The sequence below is a fragment of the Cheilinus undulatus genome, linkage group 11 (assembly GCF_018320785.1).
Source record: "Cheilinus undulatus linkage group 11, ASM1832078v1, whole genome shotgun sequence".
NCBI classification, from domain to species: Eukaryota; Metazoa; Chordata; class Actinopteri; order Labriformes; family Labridae; genus Cheilinus; species Cheilinus undulatus.
In genome coordinates this window covers 47118948-47137666 of record NC_054875.1, presented here as the reverse complement: position 1 = coordinate 47137666, position 18719 = coordinate 47118948, and the positions used below count along the sequence as shown (strand labels likewise).

Sequence of the window (18719 nt, the reverse complement as noted above, 5' to 3'; positions counted from 1 at the left end):
TCAGCGGTGGTTTATGATCTTGGTGCTGGTTGCTCCAGGAGGGAAAAATTGCCCAGACAGGGTAAAGTTGCCCCACAGACGCCGCCGTCCATGTCACTTTCGAGGGAAGTGGATGTGAAAATAACACAGGCTGAGTAGTTTCCTCTTTCCCGCCCTCAGCGCTCGCCGTCTCACCAGGCGGCCGTTGTGATACAACTGCACCGCCCCTCCCCCTCTCCTGCTCCCTCTCCTCCCCCCTCTCAGCACTAACGCCCCCCGGTGGCTCCCTGCAGGGTGGCGGACGATCGCCCTGGTCTTCTTCACACCACCGTGCTGATCCGGCTGACTGGCTTCGATTTGGGACCGCCCCCTTGACCTCCTCCTGCGGGGTGCAGGGAGAGCGGGCCGGCCGACGGGGGTGGTAAAGGTGAGTGTGGAGGGGGAGGAGGGATGGAGGAGAGGGGAGGGTACTGGGGACTGTAGGGCTGCGGTGGTGTCTGGGTGACCAGGCGCGCCGATGGCGTCTGAGGCGGAGGGGTGGAGAAGATGAAGTGGGTGGCGGCGGAGGCTGAGGGGGAGGGGCTGAGCGGGGAGTGTGTGTGCACGGCGTGGTTGTGAGAGTGAGTGTGAGCGTGGGGGTGGGGCTGGGAGTGCGAGATGGTCAGTGGGAGCTTGCCGCCACCGCCCGGCCGTGCTGCCGCAGGGTGGGAGTGGTAGAGTCCGTGTGGGGTAGTAGGAGTGAGCGGGGAGTGCGGGGACAACGGCGGTGGCGTGATGAAGCCTGACGCCATGTTGTAGCGTGGGTGATGGGCGCCGCCATGTTGTATCCTCTGCTGCTGCTGGGTATGAGAGGGAGCGCAGCCGGGCGGGCCCTGCCGTCGGAGTGGGGCCGAGAACCTGAAAATAAATCAATAAAATAATGTTAGACTCATAACACTCTGAAGTTTCTCTGTGCTTAAGAAAGTTTCTCCAGGCACTTTAAACATATTTCTGCTCTGAACCAACCAACCAACAGAAAAAAAGATGGACCAATTATGTTTGAGCTTCCTGTTGTTGCTATGCTTTTCTCAAGGAGATATTTGCTTTAATCTCACGGAGATAGTCCCAACATTCTATCACATACACACTGATTGTAAAAGTCTAAATGCCAAAATGAAGCCTGCAGGAGGAACTGAGTTGGAGTCACAGGGCTTGGAAGTCGACTCAGATAATGAGTGTGTATGTGACAGAATGTTGGGACTATCTTAGTGAGATCAAAGCAAATAACTCCTGAAGAACAGAGTAGCAACAATGGGTGGAGCATTTGATTGGTCCATCCTCTACCTGTTTTCTGTTGGTTGGTATATTACTATTTTCTCTTTGAACCTTTTTCTGCTTTTATTTGTGTTATATCATTATTTTCTGTAAGGATATTGCCTTTTTTTCCACAAATGTTAGGACACATCTAAATTCAGCCCTACCTGTGCGAAAGGGCGTGGTGCTGGGGCACGCTCTGCATGTGGTAACGGTGATGGTGGTGGTAAGGCGGGGGTGGGGTCTGCTGCTGCTGGTGCCCAGTAACATTGACTCCTCCTCCTCCACTGTTGCCGTGGCAGTACTGGGCGTGCAATGCTTGGAGCTTGGACGGCCCCCCTCCCGTACCTCCTCCCCCTCCAATTCCTCCCGAGTCCGACTGAGCGAGGTTGGGCGATGGGGAGGGGCATGGGGAAGGGGAGGATGGGTGGGCGATGGGGGGCGCGGGGGCGGGGTAGTGGGGGGGTGATGATATCATCAGGGGACTCGGAGGACCCTGGGGAGTCGGGGACGTCATCGTCAGCGGACCAGGAACCTTCCCTCTCCGACTGCCGAAGAAGTTCCCCTGACGGCTGATGCCAGTCGGTCCTCCCCCAGGTGCCATCCCGCCGCCTCCCCCAACCCCTCCCCCGCTCACGAGTGGGGAGGGCGCGACCCCCCCCTGGTTGTGACAGAGCCCCGGCCCACCCCCCACCCCTGTACCGGGGCTCTGAGTAGGGCGGTGTGGCCGGTAGGCTGCTGGAGAGGAAGGGACCATCATAGGGCTGTAGGGCAGACCTCCAGGAGGCAGGGGGCGCTGCTGGTGAGGCCGCGGGCTGCTAATAATGGAACCCTAAGAGGAGACGCAAGAACAAAGACAGAATGGAAAGGAATAAAAGATAGAACCAAATTAATATCCTCAATACCTAGACAGTTTTACTTAAAAATCATAATACAGTTCCAACCATCAATACAGGCTGGAAGTGTCTACAACTGTACACTTCACTAGTGCTGAAAGCAGGCGAGCAGGGCACTCTGATGAAGTGGGACGGACGCCGTTCTCCAGGTTAAAAGTTACCATACTGTTAGATCAACTTTGACGTGACTATTCTAGGTAGAAATACTACATGTTGTTGCCTAAAGGTTTAAGATTTAAAGACAGACATGCAGGAAAGACGACAAAAGAGTGAAGCAGAAACAAGAATATGAAGGAAAACCTGGTGGAAAAATAAACTTTAGTCTTTATGATTAAACATGCAGTGAGACAGGTGATTGACATGCTGCGGCGGCATGCTGGGGGAGTTGGCTTTAAGCCCCGCCCCCCAAGACTTACTTCAATGGTACTGTCCAATGAGCCCACACTGTTCCTACGACCTCGCTTTCCTGTTACCCAATCAGAACGAAGCATGGTTAAGATTAATAAAAATAAGAACTATAACACCAAACAAACATGAATCAACATGTTCATCATCATAGATCATGGGGTTTCTTCAAATACTGAACTCTCTTTTTCTCGAAGATGAAAATTTCCTTGTTCAAATCCTCTGTCGACATTTAATAAAATCCTTGAATCAATATTTTTAATCCTGGAACCGAGCTATTGAGCTACCTGACAACTCATGACTTTAAGATATTTGATTAAACACAAAAAACATTGCACACAAAGTCACAACTTTTTTTAAAATTAGGGTTTTTTTCAAATTATTATTATTGGATACTAGTGAATCATTCATCATTTTAAAGGCAATACAATCAAATACTTGTCATTTTTAAGGCATTTTCAGCAGGACAAAGTCTTTTTTATTCATGTTTTAGGTTGTAGTTCTCACTGCTGTCCAGCAGAGGGAGACAGAGAACTTCAGCTTTAAATCTGCCTTCCATCTTCTTGTTTTATTTTACCATTTTAGATTTCAGCATCGTTTCATCAGTTACATAAGAGCACAGATGTAGGTTCACTGTGAGTCACAGAAACTGCAGCAGGAAACAGAAACACTGAGATTTTCTGTTTTCAGACTCTTGGGGATGACAAAAACATCGACACAAACGAACGCTCAGAGCGTGAACCCGCCATGACCCGTGCGGATTTCTTACCCGTTTCTGAGAGGTCTCGCAGGGACGAGCTGAGCGCTGTACGTTTGAGTCCGTCCACCGAGGCGTACGTGTCATCTAGGCTCGGTCTACCCAGAGTGCCGTTCACTACCTCGCCTTTCATGGGGCCGCCTGTGTTGGGCCCTCCAACCTGTGACCCCCCTCCTCCTGGACCTCCACCCGTCAACACACCAGGACGCATCACCCCTTTCTGCTTCTCAAGTTCAGCTGCAACGAAGAGAGGAGGAAGAAGGTTAGAAAGAAGATGAACATTTAAAAACAACTCTAAAGAATTGGTTCTTTCATTAGAACCTGATCTTCACTGCAGTGATCTGGATCATTCTGACACTTTTAGTGTTCTGGATCATTCTGACTCTTTTTAGTGATCTGGATCTTTCTGACTCTTTTTAGTGATCTGGATCATTCTGACTCTTTTTAGTGATCTGGATCATTCTGACACTTTTAGTGTTCTGGATCATTCTGACTCTTTTAGTGTTCTGGATCATTCTGACTCTTTTAGTGTTCTGGATCATTCTGACACTTTTAGTGTTCTGGATCATTCTGACTCTTTTAGTGTTCTGGATCATTCTGACTGTTTTTAGTGATCTGGATCATTCTGACTCTTTTAGTGATCTGGATCATTCTGACTCTTTTTAGTGATCTGGATCATTCTGACTCTTTTTAGTGATCTGGATCATTCTGACTGTTTTAGTGATCTGGATCATTCTGACTCTTTTAGTGTTCTGGATCATTCTGACTCTTTTAGTGTTCTGGATCATTCTGACTGTTTTTAGTTATCTGGATCATTCTGACTCTTTGTAGTGATCTAGATCATTCTGACTTTTTTAAGTTCTTTGTATCATATTGACTCTTTTTGGGGATCTGGATCATTCTGACTCTTTTAGTGTTCTGGATCATTCTGACTCTTTGTAGTGATCTGGATCAGTCTGACACTTTTAGTGTTCTGGATCATTCTGACTCTTTGTAGTGATCTGGATCATTCTGACTCTTTTTAGTGATCTGGATCATTCTGACTCGTTTTAGGGATCTAGATCATTCTGACTTTTTTTAGTGTTTGTATCATTCTGACTCTTTGTAGTGATCTGGATCATTCTGACTCTTTTTGGGGATCTGGATCATTCTGACTCTTTTTAGTGTTTTGTTACATTCTGACTCTTTTTAGTGATCTGGATCATTCTGACTTTTTTAAGTTTTTTGTATCATATTGACTCTTTTTGGGGATCTGAATCATTCTGACTCTTTCAGTGTTCTGGATCATTCTGACTCATTCTGAATCTGGATCAGTCTAACTCTTTGTAGTGATCTTGATTATTCTGACTCTTTTTAGTGATCTGGATCATTCTGACTCTTGTAAGTGTTTTGTATCATTCTGACTCTTTTTGGGGATCTGGATCATTCCGACTCTTTTAGTGACCTGGATCATTCTGACTCTTTTACTTTAGTGATAAAAAACAGAAAGCACAGAGAAACTTTGATCATGAAAAGAGAGCAGTTTTAGAAGTGAGCTGTGATTTGTTACTTCAGGGTTGACATGGCGTCCCCCCTGTTACTGTGATGTATATTTCATTGCACTGTCTAACTTTTTATGTAGATTCACTTACACTCCACCCGGTATTTCTCCATGTCCTGGACCTCGGCGATGCTCTCTCGGAGGTCGGAGGTGAAGCGAGCTCGGTCCTGCTGGCTTGGAGCCGTGAACACAATCAGAACCTTCCTCTCTCCTCCGGGATTCGCCGATGTCAGTCTGATACCGTGAGGGTAATCTGAACGAGACACAACAACACAAACACAAATAAAATCCAGAAACACCGCCGTCTTCTCTGGAGCAAAGCTCATTTAATATGGACTAAGGAAACATGGAAAACTGTTCTGTGGTCAGACAAACCAAAAACTGGTATTCCCTTTGGAAACTACAGAGTCCTGTGGACTAAAGAGGAGAGGGAGCATCCAGCGATGGTATGGCTACTTTTTGAGACATGTTGCTGCCTTCACAATTCAAAATGAGCAAATATTTTTCCTGAAATGTTAAAATGTCGCAGTTTAACATATGATATGTTGTTTATGTTCTATTGAAAATAAAGTATGGGTTCATCAGATTTGACAGTCATTGATTTCTGTTTTATTTTTACATTTTACTCAGTGTCCCACCTTTTTTGGATTCAGGGTTGTAGTAATTTGGCGTATAAAAGTTTATTAAGGTATTTGTCGTGACTATTTCAACTTTTTCCATCACACACATGCTATACGAAAACACACATGCTCCATCTTAGTTTCCAACCACATGATGAACGGAGAAATGCTCACCCACGCACACACAAAACACACACACACACACACACACACACACACACACAGCAGCAGTGGATGTAGATTGTGCTGATGAATCATATGGGACAATCTGTCGTGGCCACAGTCATCACTGCAGCCTGCCAGGTTCCATTTAGCTTCAGCTGGGGGACCAGACCCATCAACAACAACAAGACAACAACACAACCACTGCAGCTCTGAACCCAAGGATCAGACCTGTCAACAACATCTAAACAACAGATCAACAACCAGTGCAGCTCCACTGACCAACAGCAGAGTTTACATCACTCTAACCACTGAGGAGAGTCGACACTGGAGTGTCACTGAGGCTGTTTTTGTCCCCGATGCTCTGATGGTTCTCTAACATCACTGAACGTGTCGCTGCAGAGATCCAGCTTCATAAGAGTCACATTTATTTTCTACCTGCCAGTGAAACCCTTACTTCACAGCAACCAGACTCAACTGACAAAACCAGCAAATTAACCTTTCTGTATAAAATCTCTTTTTGGTCTGAAGCTTCCTCAATGGTGGGCATTTGGGTCATTTTATGGGTGTCAGTGTTTGTGCAGGACCAAAGCCACCCAATAGAGGGAATAAAGGGGCGAGCTTTATGGGGTTCAGGAGAGTCATAATCCATCATAAAGTTTTTCCAAATGTAAACTCATCTTCTTAAAACAGATTTACGTTTTTTTGGTAATGTGAATGGGCATGCTGATCTAAAACATTAGGGAAAGCAATGTCTCACTTCATAGCCAAGCCATGATGTGCACAAACACCAGGAAACCAGAGCATGAAAAAGAAGAAGCTGAGACAGCTTTAACGGAAGCAATAATCACATATTTAAATAATTGCAAAAGAAAGGCAAAAATGGCAGAAATCGGTCAAAAAGGGAAAAAAACTAGAAGAAAAAAGTAGTGAAAAGCAGTTAAATTGTGTCAAAATAGTTTAGAAGGTTCAAAAAAGGGGATAAAGTGGCAGATATACGATAAGAAAGGAAGAAAGTGGCAAAAATTGGCAAAAAATATGGTGAAAATTAGTCAAAAAGTGGCAAAAATGGGTTGAAAGGTGCAAAAATTGGCAGGATTAAGTGGTAAAAAATTGTTAAAGAGTTTCCAATTGTTTAATAGGGGGATTAAGCTGCAAATATGAATTAAGAAAGGAAAAAAGTGGCAAAAATGGGCAGAAAAATTGTGAAAAGCAGTTAAAAAGTGTCAAAAATTGGTAAAAGTGTCAAAAACTGGCAGAATTAAGAGGTGGAAAGTTGTTATAGAGTGGCTAAATTGTTTGAAAGGGGGATAAAGCTGCAAATATGGGTTAAGAAAGGAAAAAGTCGCAAAAATGGGCAGAAAAAATGATGAAAAGCAGTTAAAAAGTGTCAAAAATTGTTTAAAAGACGCAAAATTTGGAAGAATTAAGTGATGAAAAGTGATTACAGAGTGCCAATACGGGTTAAAAGTGGCAAAAAGGATAAAGCTGCAAATATGGGTTGAGAAAGGAAAAAAGTGGCAAAAATTAGCAAAGAAAAAAACTGGTGAAAATCAGTTAAAAAGTGGCAAAAATGGGTTGAAATGTGCAAAAATTGGAAGAATTAACTGGAAAAAGTGGTGAGACTGCCAAAACTGGTTAAAAGTGTCAAAAACATGCAGAATTGGTGGTGAAAAGTTGTTAAAGAGTGTCCAATGGTTTAAAACGGGGATAAAGCTGCAAATATGAGTTGGTAAAGGAAAAAAGTGGCAGATATGGGCAGGAAAAAATGGTGAAAAGTGGTTAAAGAGTGTACAAATTGTTTAATAGGGGGATAGCTGCAAATATGGGTTAAGAAAGGAAAAAAGTGGAAAAAAAGGCCAAAAATGATGGTGAAAAACAATTAAAAACTGGCAAAGTGGGTTGAAATGCGCAAAAATTGGTAGAATAAAGTGGAAAAAGTGGTAAGAGTTTAAAAAATTGAAAAAGTCAGACACTGGTAGAATTAAGTGGTGAAAAGTTGTTAACCCTTTATCTACTGAGGCTAAAAATGGCGATTTGGACATATTTTGTTATTCAGTTTGTAAAATAACCAGGGTCCCTTTTCCCAGGAGTACTTGAACTTGACTTTTCAACATCTGGTTAATGATTATTGCACATTATATGGAATTGTCAACATTCTAAAAGAAGAAAAATACAAAAACAGATTTGTTTTTCATGGCTTTTATGAGAAGAAATGTTGTTATTGCTCATGAAGTTTTGATAGGGCATTTGAAATGTGAACCTATACATGTTTATAATTATACATTATACATTTATAATGTCTCCCCGACATTATAAATGTGTGTAATAAAACACAGACACGCACAAATGCCACTATCGAACGCTATTTTTTAGAAAACAAAGCACCACTCTCGCTCGCTCTCCTTTTACTCTCTTCCTTCACTCTCCTTTCTCACTGGTCTTCTGCAAAGCTGACCTTTTCGCGGTGCTGTTCGACATTATTGTAATATATATATACCATACATCATATATTGCCAGAAAGCACAGATTCTCAGCTCTCTGTCAGCATTGGAATTTTTTTAAATTGAGCAAACTTTTAAGGAGTTATGGTGCTGAGAATCTGTGTAGTTGTCTCTCCAAACTTCTGGTGTATTGTTATGAATGCCCACATTATATGGTTGCGAGTACCGTAATGAACCATATATGTTCGCATGCCCACAATTCTCAGCTTTCCAACACTGTTGGAATTTTTCAAATCAGACAAACTTTGACAGAGTTATGGTAATAAAACTCCAGACATATAGAACAGATCACCGGTGCTCCCTCAGAAGGTAAAGGGTTAGTGAGTGTCCAAATTATTTGTTAGGGGGATAAAGCTGCAAATATGGGTTAAGAAAGGAAAAAAGTGGCAAAAAATTGGCAAAAAATATGGTGAAAATCAGTTAAAAAGTGGCAAAAATGGGTTGAAAGGTGCAAAAATTGGCAGAACGAAGTGGTGAAAAGTGGTTACAGACTGCCACAACTGGTTAAAAGTGGCAAAAAAAAGGATAAAGCTGCAAATATGGGTTGAGAAAGGAAAAAAGTGGCAAAAATTAGCAAGAAAATTGGTGAAAAGCAGTTAAAAATGGAAAATTCGGTTGAAAGTGTCAAACAACAGCAGAAATAAGTGGTGAAATGTGGTTATAGAGTGTCAAAATAAGTTAATGGGGGCAAAAATTGGCAGAAATAAGTCAAAAGTATTTAAAGAGTTTAAAAAATTGGTTAAAGGGTCAAAAAATAGCTTAAAAGGGGCAAAAAAGGGACAAAGCAGAAAATATTGGTGAAGAAAGAAAAAAGTGGCAGGAAAAAAGGGTGAAAAGCAGTTAAAAAGGGACTAAAATGTATTAAAAGTTGGCTAAAAGTGGTAAAAAGGGCAGTAAAATGGTGAAAAGTGGTTAGAAAGTATCGGAAATGGGTTTAAAGGGGCAAAAATGCTTTTAATGTGGAACCTAGGTGCTAAGGATCCATTACACATACACTGATATCATCAGTAAATCACAACAGAGGAGCATTTACTAGGGGCCCAGCTAATTCAGCAGGCCTGTCTGTCTAACAGACACTAAAGTTAGAGGCAAACTTTAACAGTCTCTCTCCTCTGCTCTCTGTCTGTCGGTAGAAGACACTAGCGTTAACAGTGTCTCCTTTATGAGACTTAATCAAATGTATTTGCTGACTGGTTAATTAGACATAGTGAGGACAGAGGCTGAGACGGGGGCGGAGCAGAAGCCCATCTTCATCATCAGTCAAACTAAATCCTGAATCTTCCATCATGTCTGTCCAGAGATGTTGTGTGTCAAACTTCTTTAACCGCTGTGAAACAATCAGGTAAAAACATCTTGATATCGTGACATAAGAATCTGACTTGTGGCTCCTCCCCTGTCTGTCCTCACTCTCCAGGATGAATATAACACTAAAACAGAGAAGTTTCAACACTGAAGTTCACTACACCACCAGCAGGTTTTAAATGAGTTCCTCTTTAAGGATTTAAAAGGAGAGGTTTGTTAGAGGTCAGCCATCGTCGGTGGGCGTTCTGGAGACGTTACATAAATCTTTGTTTAAAAATGGCGAATGTGTGATTATAGAGCCGAAGTCTGCAAAGCGAGGCTTCCTGTTCACAGGTGCTGAGGCAGATTTGAAACGCCACCAACTCCAATCTGCTGCACAGAACAGCGAGCCAATTCTTCTCTGCTGAATCTGCACACAAACACACACACACACACACCCACACACACACACACGGCGACGTATATGATTGTGTTAACATCATTACTGCAGAATGTGTCGGCTCAATGAGTCATGTTTGGAGGAATTCAAAGAGGCAGAGCCTCCTTTTGCAGATCCACGGACGTATATTTAGGAAATCCTCTGATATTCTTCACTGCAGATCTGTTCCTGCACACCGACAGCGCTGTACAGTCAAAGACAAACCTGGCAGACGCAGTCCAATTTCAGTAATTAGAGGGAGAAGTAATGATTTACCTCTGCCAAGAGCTTCTTAACAATTTTATGAAACCAAATCCAAGTGGGACGGAGTCTCCAAAATTTGTCCTACATGAAGGTTTTTAAATCTGATATTTAGGAGAAAATACTGCACTATTCTTTGACAGAACTGAACCTAACCTTAAAGAGAGAGGAGCATCAGTGCAGGAAAAAGGTCTGCAATCACTGGAGGCCTTGTGCTGAAAGGGGCCTCCATATATAACCATTATAGCTGTGCATCAGATATGAGGTAGACGCCTAAATGACTTTCAGTGATTCAGACATGTATTTTAATGTAAATGAGGGGCCAAAAGTGAAGAAATAGCATCAAAAAGATTGAAATGATTCAAATACAGACCTGTGGAGGACACCTGACCCCAAAATCAAGGTCCAAGCCCCTCAAAAAGCAAAATGCCTTCATATCAGTCTAAAGATATTATGGTAGATCCCTACAGACACACTGAGACAATGGATTGGTGGATTACTATGTGGTGAAATGACATAAATAAATTCAGATTTCTGATGCGGAATTGATACGTCACCAATGCTGAGCATCTATTTTTATATTTATTTTGAAGTTCTTATTTTGAAGACCTTGAGACATTCTGACATTCTTCTATGAGCTGATGAAGTACTGCTGGCTATTTAGGGACTGAGATTTAGCATCTGAGTATGTCCCCGTAGGTCTCTGGCTTTGGAACCTGGTTTTATAAGCTCTGATGATGTCACCTTCAAATCCAAGGATGGAATGTTTTATAAGCTCAGATGACGTCTTCAAAGCAATGGATGGAATGTTTTATAAGCCTCTACAAAGTCATGGATGGAATGTTTTATTAGCTCAGATGACATCTTAAAAGCCATGGATGGAGCGTTTTATGAGCTAAGTTGATGTCATCTTTAAAGCCAAGGATGGAATGTTTTATAAACTCAGATGATGTCTACAAAGCCAAGAAAGGAATGTTTTATAAGCTCAGATGACGTCTTCAAAGTAATGGATGGAATGTTATAAGCTCCGAGATGACGCCATCTTTAAAGTCATGGATGGAATGTTTTATAAGCTCTGATGACATTATCTTTGAAGCCAAGGATGGGATGTTTTTTAAGCTTTAATAAATGACATCATCAAAGGCAGGGGACAGAATGTTGGTGAAGGTGGGGATGTTGGTGCCTTTTTCCCTCCATTTTTGCCAGATAGTAGGCCATAGTTAGAAAAGAGGGTTTCCCTCACTCCTTGCCAGTCCCAGCCACTTTTCCAAAAGTTGACAACTAAGGACTGTCAGCATAATGTAAAGTTTGCTGGTATGTTCTAGTAAGGATAGAGACATAAACTATGTTGATTTTCTTCTACAATTTGTCCATTTTGGTTTGAAGAAGGATATGTGTTTGGCATAATAAGTGGCCCATGCATGGAACCAAAACGTTCTGGCACTTGTGAATTTGTAGCTTTGATTTAAGGAGCCGCCCACATGGTGGGCAGCCTTCCTATTGCTGCACACAAAAAAGTTACCAGGCTCAGATGCTGCCCTCTTGTTTTAACTAGTTCTCTGAGAGGTGAGAACATGAATCATGGATGCTGGTCATGCCTAGTAAGTTTACTACAAGATACGCACGCTGATTTTTGGGCCTGGCATGTGGCTCCTTTCCTACATGTTGTTCCCCTCCCACAATCTGAATTGAGGTATAAAAGTCCATAAAGAACGGTTTATGGTGGCCTTCTAGTAAGAAGTTACACACCTAAATTAGCCCTTGAAGCCCAGAATTAACCCTTAAATTACCTGGATAACCAACCAGCCTTTGTCTCCATATAATCCAGAGTTCAGTGAGGTTTTCATGAGGAGTGATGTTGAATTTTAATGCTTGAATTTTTACTTTGTCATGATTTTATGTGTCTTAGTAATCTCGTAGTGATCAGTTATGTAACTGACCAGTCATGACATGAAAATATTCATGCATGCATTCATTCATTCACACTTATGCGATATGTTAGTGAGTATTTGTGGTGTGTATATTTATATTTATATGCATGCTGGCCTGCAGACTTCAGGGTAAAAATAGAAAGCTGAGCGAGTGGCTAATAGAAATAGAGATATGAAAAATAAAAGGCAGAGAAGCTGAGACAGATGGAGGTAGCAGATGGACGCGAGGAGACGGAGAGAAGGAGAGGGAGGGAGGGACAAAGAGGGAGATCTATAAAGAGAGGGAGAGAGGCGGACTTACAGGTGTTCTGGAAGGTGTGAACCTGCATGTCCAAGAGCGGGAATGACTGACGAAAACTGTACGTCACCGACGTCTTCTTCTTCTGGAAGATCTTTGTCACCTGAGGAGGAGGAGGAAAAAAGAGGAGGTGATGAGAAAGCTTAACTAGTGTTGATTTGGTCGACTAAACCCAGGCCTAAAAGTGTTCCTCAACTACCAGAAAATCACAGAAAAATTTGACTTTTTCATGATATTCTAATTTTTGGAGATGCGCCTGTATATCTTTGAAAATAAAATCGGATTAAAAGTATGTTTGGTTTTAGTCAAGGAGACTTAATTTGTAATTCAGTTTTCTTCTGACATAAAAATAAAATCCATGATATGAAAGGGCTCCCATCTGAACCATTTGGGCCCGGTTAGAAAGTGACAGGACCAATCAGTGACGAGGGGCAGTACTTTTGAGTGCGGCTGAGTCGTGACGTAGGCAAGGAGCAACAAGAGGCCGGTGCAATTATGGCAGAAGAGAGTAACGTGGATGCTGCTAAAGCACCAGTTTTATCAGAACTTGACAACATTTTATCGTTAAAAGAAGAACAAAGAACAGCAGTGAGTTGTTTTCTTTCAAGAACGACAAAAGTTGTGTACTGACATGTCTCAAAGAAAGAAGAGTGTGATCATTAAGGAGTATTATTAAGAGTACCAATATCAATAAAAATCAATGATAAACAGCTCCTTTAATCCATTAAAATAAAAGTTGAAGAAATTTATACATTAATAAAAAACATCAATGAAGCCCAACTAGAAAGCTGGAATAATTTGAAAATGATAAATAATTTGGCCCTGTTTTTTAGGTAAGGGACCTGTCTAGGATTCAAATATGGGCAATGGGGACTTGACTTGGACTTGGACTCAGGTTAAGAGAATTTGACCACAACACTGCTTTCTGGGTATAAAATAAAATGCTTCAAAATTTTATGGATAGTGTGTACGTTTGAGCCAACATTTTTTTGTAGCCTATTTTAACCAAAAACTCCCCGAATTTGGTGGAGAAACTGTACCAATCTGTTACGCTGTATAGCCGAGCTTCCTGGCAGGTACAACAGCAAGACTTTCTTAAAGAGCAATGCTAACTAAAATCACTTGAGGCTAATGCTATTACTACCGCTACATAACTCATATGACTCAACTTCAAAAATACAGAAACATCCCTTAAACACCAGATTCAGGCAAAGAGAATAAATGCCTTTACTACAATGTTTGACAAAAATGTAACAACTTTAACTGTTACAACATAAACTAGAAATGCACTCGGAGAGCGCAGACCTCCGCCATTAGCCCTATCTCCCAATAGTGAAGAATCCTTTAAAATTCCTGTATCCGTCCTCATGTGCCCCCCACCACAGCATTCGCCGACTACTCCCTCCCCGGTGGGGTGGACACGCGGCGAGGCAAATCATTGACTTCACTATGGGTGGACTGTCATGGCAGAAGCATTGCCTGCTGGGGCCAACAGATGCACTTACAGTCTCACCCATGGTCTCACTGGATGACTGGCGGTCATGGCAGAGGGTGAATATTCCTCTATTCCTCCCAGCATTGTGAGTATTCTTGCTACAATTCCCTGTCTTTCTCTCTGTTACACTCTGACTCGTCTCCTTGACCGGGCGTGCGTCTTTCAAACTCTATAAACTCAAAAACTTTGAATAGAAACACCCAAAAACTGCTGCTGGGATTGAAGTTACTCATGTCTGCCATCTCCTGGTGTAAAGTGGTAACAGGGCAGACCTCTGCCATTAGCCCTATCTCCCAATGTACAGAATCCTTTAAAACATTCTTGGATCCAGACAGTAATCCGGATCACTCCCAAAATCTAATCAGTTGTTCCTTGTGCCATTTCTGACATTTCCTGAAAATTTAATCAAAATCTGTCCACAACTTTTTGAGTTATGTTGCTAACAAACAAACGAACAAACAAATGAATGAACAAACCCCCGATCACATAACCTCTTTGGCGGAGGTAAAAAGTAATATTGTAAAATTTTACCATTTACTGATTAAAACTGTACCAAAGCTATGAGGGTTAAAACAACTAAAATGTAACAATTTTAACTGTTACAATATAAAAAGTAACATTGTAACGTTGTAACTTTTACTGACCAAAACTGATGATGATGAGGAGGAGGAGGAGCGTTTGACTTGTTTGTTTTTTTTTGTTCATTTAGAGGTGAGAAGTTTAAAACATCCCTCAGAGAGATATTTCATCCTTTCTCTACAAACTAGTGACATTTCCCTCTGCTGGTTTTCTCATCAGGCTGTAAAATATCATAAAAATGCTGAATTAATCATGAATTTGAACTGAAACACTTCATCTTCAGCACAAACACAAAGCATACTCTACATGACTCTTAATCGTCGTCAGTTTAAATCTTTCATAGAGAAAGGAGAGATTCATGCTGAGGCCAGACGACATGCTATTACCAAGATTAGATCTTGATCTTACAGCTGGAGGGTTTCAGGACTAGTCTCACCTGAGACTAGCCAGGTCTCAGGTGAGCCAGGTGTGTCAAATATCCAGGGCTTTGCCTAAATTTAAGAGGGTCCAGGGGAATGCTTTCCTGAATTTTTTTTTTTTTGCCTAAAAAAGATGTTACACCAAAAAGTCAGGATATCTTTATCATATGAAGAATTACACAGTTGAACCAGGAGTTAAAATCCCTTCACCAGTAAATCTGAATAACTGACGTTGAACTTCACTGATGGAAGCAGACTTTAGTCACAAACTCTGTGTTTTTCTGAGCATGTAAAACCTAAAACTTGACTTTCAGGGGGAAACTTGACAAATCCTGCCCGTGCTTCGTGCTCAGCTCTCCGTTTTATTTGCATTCTCTCTTACAGGAAGTCAGACTTGGTGACATTTTTGGAGCACAACATTAAACAGCACCCAGGCATTACGGGATAAACGGGTTTTCTGATGACGCACAATCACTTTATCTCCCATGGGAGAAAATCCTCGGGCTCCGAGAGAACTGGGGCCTCAACGGGTCCCAAAAATAGTTCCTGAATATAAACACCCACGTACAGGAGGAGAGGCACAAGACATGATAGCAGATTATTCTCTTTATCAGAGGATCGGTTCAGCTCGATTAGAAACTCTAAAACACATAGATGAAGGCAGATGACACACAAGACAGTTATCAACTCCTAACTAGTGTTTAAACTTGGGTAGACCACAGACATCAGGAAAGTTTCAGCTGATTTTTAACACTAAAATCCTCTGGACACTCACACTAAACAATCAAACAGCGCTTCAGGAAAAAAACAAACATGGAGGATGATCGGTGTTGCTCACTGGCTGTCCTGGAGTATGTATTGGATGCAAAAAAATCAATAAAAAGAGAAAAGAAAACATCCAGTTGGTACCTGTCATTTGTTTTAGTGGGTATTCTGTCATTCATCAGTTACCGATAATCTTTCCCTTAGGTTGACTGTTGTTTGTTGGCAACTTTTGGAAAGGTTCAGAAAGTTGTCAACTATAGCCTGACATTTAGCAAAAATGGAGGAAAAAGGCCTCAACATCCTTAGCTTCACCAACATTCCATCCCCTGCCTTTGAAGATGATGTTACCCTCTAAAGTGTATAAAACATTCTGGCTTCTGCATTTGAAGTTGTCATCCTTTAAAATCAATAAAACATTCCGGCCATTGCCTTTGAAGATGATGTCATCCACTTAAGTCTATAAAACATTCCGTCCACTGTCTTTGAAGATGATGTAATCCTCTAAAGTCTATAAAACATTCCGTCCACTGTCTTTGAAGATGATGTCATCCTCTAAAGTCTATAAAACATTCTGTCCACTGTCTTTAAAGATGATGTCAGCCTGGTAAGTCTATAAAACATTCCGTCCACTGCCTTTGGAGATGCTGTTATTCCTTAAATTCTATAAAACATTCCGTCCACTACCTTTCAAGATGATCTCATCCTCTAGATCTACGAAACATTCCATCCCCTGCCTTTGAAGATGATCTCATCCTCTAGAGTCTATAAAACATACTTTCTACTGAGCGTTTCTGTGATTCCTCTCATCTTGGCTCTAGACAGATGCTTTTTAAACTCCTACTTGCTGCAGTTTCTCTGCATCTAATTTTTTTTTTTTTTTTTTTTTTTTTGCCTGAATGCTTTTCTACAAAAGTAGCTTAAGTATGTTTCTATTTTTGCATTTTGACCTTTGGTGTAGTCATAAACAGCTTTAAACATGCTCTTTTGGTAGTGTTTCGCTATGCAGAAATCCCTACTTGCCCCCCAACGACAGGGATGCTGTGCAACTCCATCTGTGATAGGTGAAGTGAGCGAGCAGGTCAGGAGATGGCACCAATGGGATCTTTTGTACTTTTCCAGCTCACATTATTGTTGGAAACATAAATACAGCTGTGCCCTGAGCCAAGAGGAATACTGACAAAGAGCAGTTTGTGGAACAATGAAAACACGAGTGTCTTTATAATATGGCACAAAGACAGATCACAGTAGGGCTGACAGCCTCAATTATTATTGTAAAATTCAGTTCAAACTGTCCTTGAGGCTGTGGTCTCCCATGTTTTTAAAATCAGTTAAATAACAGTGTCATTTTTGCTCATTTAAAGGTCTAGCAGGCATTTGTACCTCACAGTCTTTATAAATCAGTCCCACAGAGCGTGTGCTTACCATGAGCAGGTCGTTGAACAGGAAGACTTCTCTCTGATGGACGCCACTCCGCTGAGCTCGGTTCGGATCAGGAACCTCGAACAGCTGACAGCAACACACTAACCTGCGGTGAGGCAGAGACAACACCTGGACAGGACAAAGACACACACAGGGCAGAAAAACAACGTTAATGTTAATCATTCTGCTCCTCAAAATGTGCAGAAACCTTTGAAAGGACGGTGTGATGATGGGTTTTTATCACGGACCAACATAGCATGTACATTTAAAGGTAAAGGCAATCGGAATCAGCATTTTGGTAAAAATATCAGGTAAGGTAAAAACTATCTGTGTATACAAGGCCCAACACAGACCTAGACGCTAAGAGTAATGGAGATGTTGGTGGATCTTACCGGCTTCTTTCCCACCACCATCCTCTCCACCGCCTGGACCTGAGACACGTGGTCGTCATTTGTCCTCAGCTCCCATTTCTGGATCCTCCCGTAGATTGCCACCAGCAGGTCTCGGGGGATGTCCTGACCGTTATCAACACCTGGTGGAGGACAAATATTCTGATATGCACTGGGGCACAGTCATGTTGGAATAGAAAAGATCCTTCCCCAAACTGCTGCCTCACAGTAGGAAGCATAGCATTCTCCAAAATGTCTTGGTATCACAAATGTTTGCAAATGCAGATAGCATGGCTAGGTGATGATTTTATACACCTGTGGTAACCGGTCTGAAGGAAACACATAAATTGAATAATTAACATTCGTGGCCAAACTATTTTGTCCATTTCTTGCAGTGAGTTTGTTGTTTTTAAAATTTGAATTATTTCTGTATAAAAAGTACAGAGAATGAAAAACTGACCTCGAAGGTTCTTGATGAAGTCCTCCAGCTTCATCTTCCTCTCGGCCTTGACATTGGGGCTGTACATGTCTGTGTTGAGGAGGATGATGGCGAAGGCCAGGATGAAGATGGTGTCTGGATTCTGGAACTGCCGAATCAGCACCGGGTTACACACACAGTACCGCTGACTGCAGACAGAGACGGAGAATATTTGATACACAAGTCTTCATTCTTTTTATACTTTACAAACAAGTAAATCATTTAAACAAACATGGCTAGGACATAGTTCACCATATCTAGTTTATTATTCAACGTGTGCTGTAGGTCAGTACCTGAAGGCCTCCACCAGCCGTTCCACCCGCTGAGCTTCGCCCTGAACTTTAATCTGAGCCTGAAACTTCCTCAGGGCGTCGTCCAGATCCATCCCTGAGAAGTCCATCTCATCCAGGACACAGCTGAGGAGGTTAGGGAACAAGACCAATGGATGTCAGCATCCAACAGAAAACAGCTCAGTGCTGAATGTTTACACAAACGATAAAAATCAAACTTGAATCAGTCAAGTCACGTATTTGATACTGACTCGAGGACATCCTTGTTGAACTGCTGCCGGCTGCCAAGAAACTCTCCGATCATCTGTCGGCTCAGCCCTTTCCTCTCCAGGATGAACCTGGCGATGCCCACAGGTGTGTCGGACACAAAGCCCCGCTCGATCAAGTACTGGATCCCCTTCTCAGGCTTTCTGCACACGAGAAGAGACAACATCAGCCTTCACCTTGTTTCACATTGTTAGTTCTCATTATCTACTATACTCTATTTCTTGTTTTTCTTCAGTTACTGATGTTGATGGT

The 18719-nt window shown here is 42.0% G+C and overlaps 1 protein-coding gene across 1 annotated transcript in view; it reads right to left on the bottom strand.

Moving 5' to 3' along the window:
• Window positions 1–299: 299 nt before the first annotated feature.
• LOC121517357 (IQ motif and SEC7 domain-containing protein 1-like) overlaps window positions 300–18719 on the bottom strand; it is a 209187-nt gene continuing 190767 nt past the window's right edge. Inside the window, 12 exon segments of the mRNA XM_041799057.1 lie at window positions 300–876; window positions 1440–2104; window positions 2585–2634; window positions 3343–3483; window positions 3532–3567; window positions 4962–5123; window positions 12370–12469; window positions 17047–17172; window positions 17391–17575; window positions 17893–18059; window positions 18204–18326; window positions 18452–18610. Coding sequence (XP_041654991.1) covers window positions 300–876; window positions 1440–2104; window positions 2585–2634; window positions 3343–3483; window positions 3532–3567; window positions 4962–5123; window positions 12370–12469; window positions 17047–17172; window positions 17391–17575; window positions 17893–18059; window positions 18204–18326; window positions 18452–18610 — 2491 coding nt within the window.